Source organism: Heterocephalus glaber, unplaced genomic scaffold (genome assembly GCF_053883595.1).
Source record: "Heterocephalus glaber isolate CG9 unplaced genomic scaffold, H.glaber_assembly_v1.0 deba00001481, whole genome shotgun sequence".
In the NCBI taxonomy this organism is placed as follows: domain Eukaryota; kingdom Metazoa; phylum Chordata; class Mammalia; order Rodentia; family Bathyergidae; genus Heterocephalus; species Heterocephalus glaber.
This window is the reverse complement of record NW_028258317.1, coordinates 7,788,634-7,790,819: the sequence shown is the minus strand read 5'-3', so window position 1 is coordinate 7,790,819 and position 2,186 is coordinate 7,788,634. Positions and strand designations below refer to the sequence as shown.

Below are 2,186 nucleotides of genomic sequence, written 5' to 3'. Positions count from 1 at the left end.
TCTAATTCATCATGTTAAAAAGTAGATGAGAGACATTTCTCTTGCTACAAGGACTGTAACTTTGAAATTTCAAAGTCCCATTCTTCTTACTTAACTCTGACAGAGTCCCTTAAGTATAAAACAATTGATTTCTGATACAGTGCAACAAGGCAATGATCTATACAAGAGAAAAATAAACCAAATACAATTTTTCTCCTAAGACCTGGAATCTATGTCTTAAAAATCCTAGAAAAGGGAGTAGGGAAGGACGCTGGTGTTGAGGACAGTAACCATGAGTTCCAGTGCTTTGACGAAACCACAGATGCGAGTTCTTCTGGCCAGGCATCTGCGGATCCATATTGTTGGAGCATTCGTTGTCTCCCTGGGAGTTGCAACTCTCTATAAGTTTGGTGTGGCTGAACCAAGAAAGAAGGCGTATGCAGATTTCTACAGAAATTATGATTCCATGAAAGATTTTGAAGAAATGAGGAAGGCTGGTATCTTTCAGAGTGCAAAGTGATATAGGAATAAAAAGGTTTCTTTGGATAGAGTTCCGTAGACACTTGTCACTGATAAGTGTTCCTGAACTGTGAAACATCAAAATATCGACTAAAGAATAGTTCTCATGACAAATAAACACCAGTGTGGACAGTAAAAAAAAAAAAAAATCCCAGAAAAGGTTTTTTTCCCATATGTAATTTTTATATTTGAGTTGTTTTTATACACTGAGCCTTAGGAAACAAGAACTTAAAACAAATTGACTGCATAGATTGTCATATTTTAGCAAGACTCACCTCAAGATATTTTTTCTTTTTAGTTTTATGCTTACAAACCATTTTCTTAAAAGAGAACTCTGGTTACCCTTTACCTACTCTTGGTACACTATAGTTTTACCTTTGTTCATAATTAGTGTTTGGACTAATTTTATAAGGCTGCCATGTTCAAATTTTCCAAAAAGTTTGGCTTGAAAAAATAAAAATGAAATCAAGGTGTCTTCAAGGTTGGGCCTTCTGAGGATTTTGAGGAGAATCTGTTTGATGCTTTTCTTAGCTTCTCCTGACAGTTGGCATTCTTTGACATTTCTCAGCTTATAGATGCACCATTTAAAATTCTACCTCCATTTTAAATGGCATACTCTCATGTGTCTCTATGTCAAAATGGGCTTCTTCTTAAAAGAACATCAGCTGTATTATACTCAGGCCTATTTTCATGATCTCATATTAACTTCATATATCTGCAAAGACTATATTTCTAAATAAGGTCACATTCACCAATACCAAGGAATAAGAGTTTCAACATAACTTTATGAGGTACATAATTCAACTCAGGACCATACTCTTCTCAAAAGACTGAAAATATCTCTGTTTCTTCCAAGTCTGTTGTTCTTGGGACATAGGGAATGAGATACAGGCACTTCAGGTCGATGTGTTACATTGATTTTGACTTTTGAGAATTTTCTGAAACTCTCTTTCCTTTGAACATTGAACATACCAAATTTTTAGGTAGCAGTTGCTTATTCAGTCTGAATTGTTGAGTTGTCATAGAGAACATAGGCCTTCTGATCAACCATGAAGAACTTGAAGCATGATGAAGAAATAATTCTTTGGGTTTTGGAGCACCATTATTTTAGAGATAATTTATTACTATTATTATTCTGACTGATACATCTATTTAAGTCCTATATATAAATTTATAAAGTACACTTCTTCTTTTATTTTTGTCTGAGTCCCTCACAGAATCCAATCTAAACATGACAAAGAATTTGTCTCATTTCATTTTATGCTGATATTTGCAGTAATGGTCACAATAAGATATAACCAATTAAAATTTGGTGGACATATTAATAGATTAAAAATGAACAAATATATAGCACATATATATAATATATATTACATTTTCCTTTCATCATATTTATTATTGTAATATTTGGACTTTATTAAACCTTTTATTTATGGTTAACAATTCAACTTTAATTTTCTAAAAATCATAACTGCATATATACACATTGGAACATTATTCAGCCATAAGGAAGAAAGAAATTCTGTCATCTAGAGGAAAATAGATGGATCTGGAGATCATCATGTTGAGCAAAATAAGCCAGACTTAGAAAGACAAATATAGCATGTTCTCTCTGATTTAAGAAATCTAAACCTGATGATAAAAAAATGGAAATGTGTCAAGACCTAACTGACAGATTCAGTAGAGTA

The 2,186-nt window shown here is 32.8% G+C and overlaps 1 protein-coding gene across 1 annotated transcript; it reads left to right on the top strand.

Moving 5' to 3' along the window:
- The first annotated feature begins 239 nt into the window (after positions 1 to 239).
- Positions 240 to 616, top strand: LOC101708302 (cytochrome c oxidase subunit 6C). Its single transcript, XM_087183533.1, has one exon. It carries the CDS (start codon positions 272 to 274, stop codon positions 497 to 499), a length of 228 nt encoding a protein of 75 aa, XP_087039659.1. The 5' UTR covers positions 240 to 271; the 3' UTR covers positions 500 to 616.
- The last annotated feature ends 1,570 nt before the right edge of the window (positions 617 to 2,186 follow it).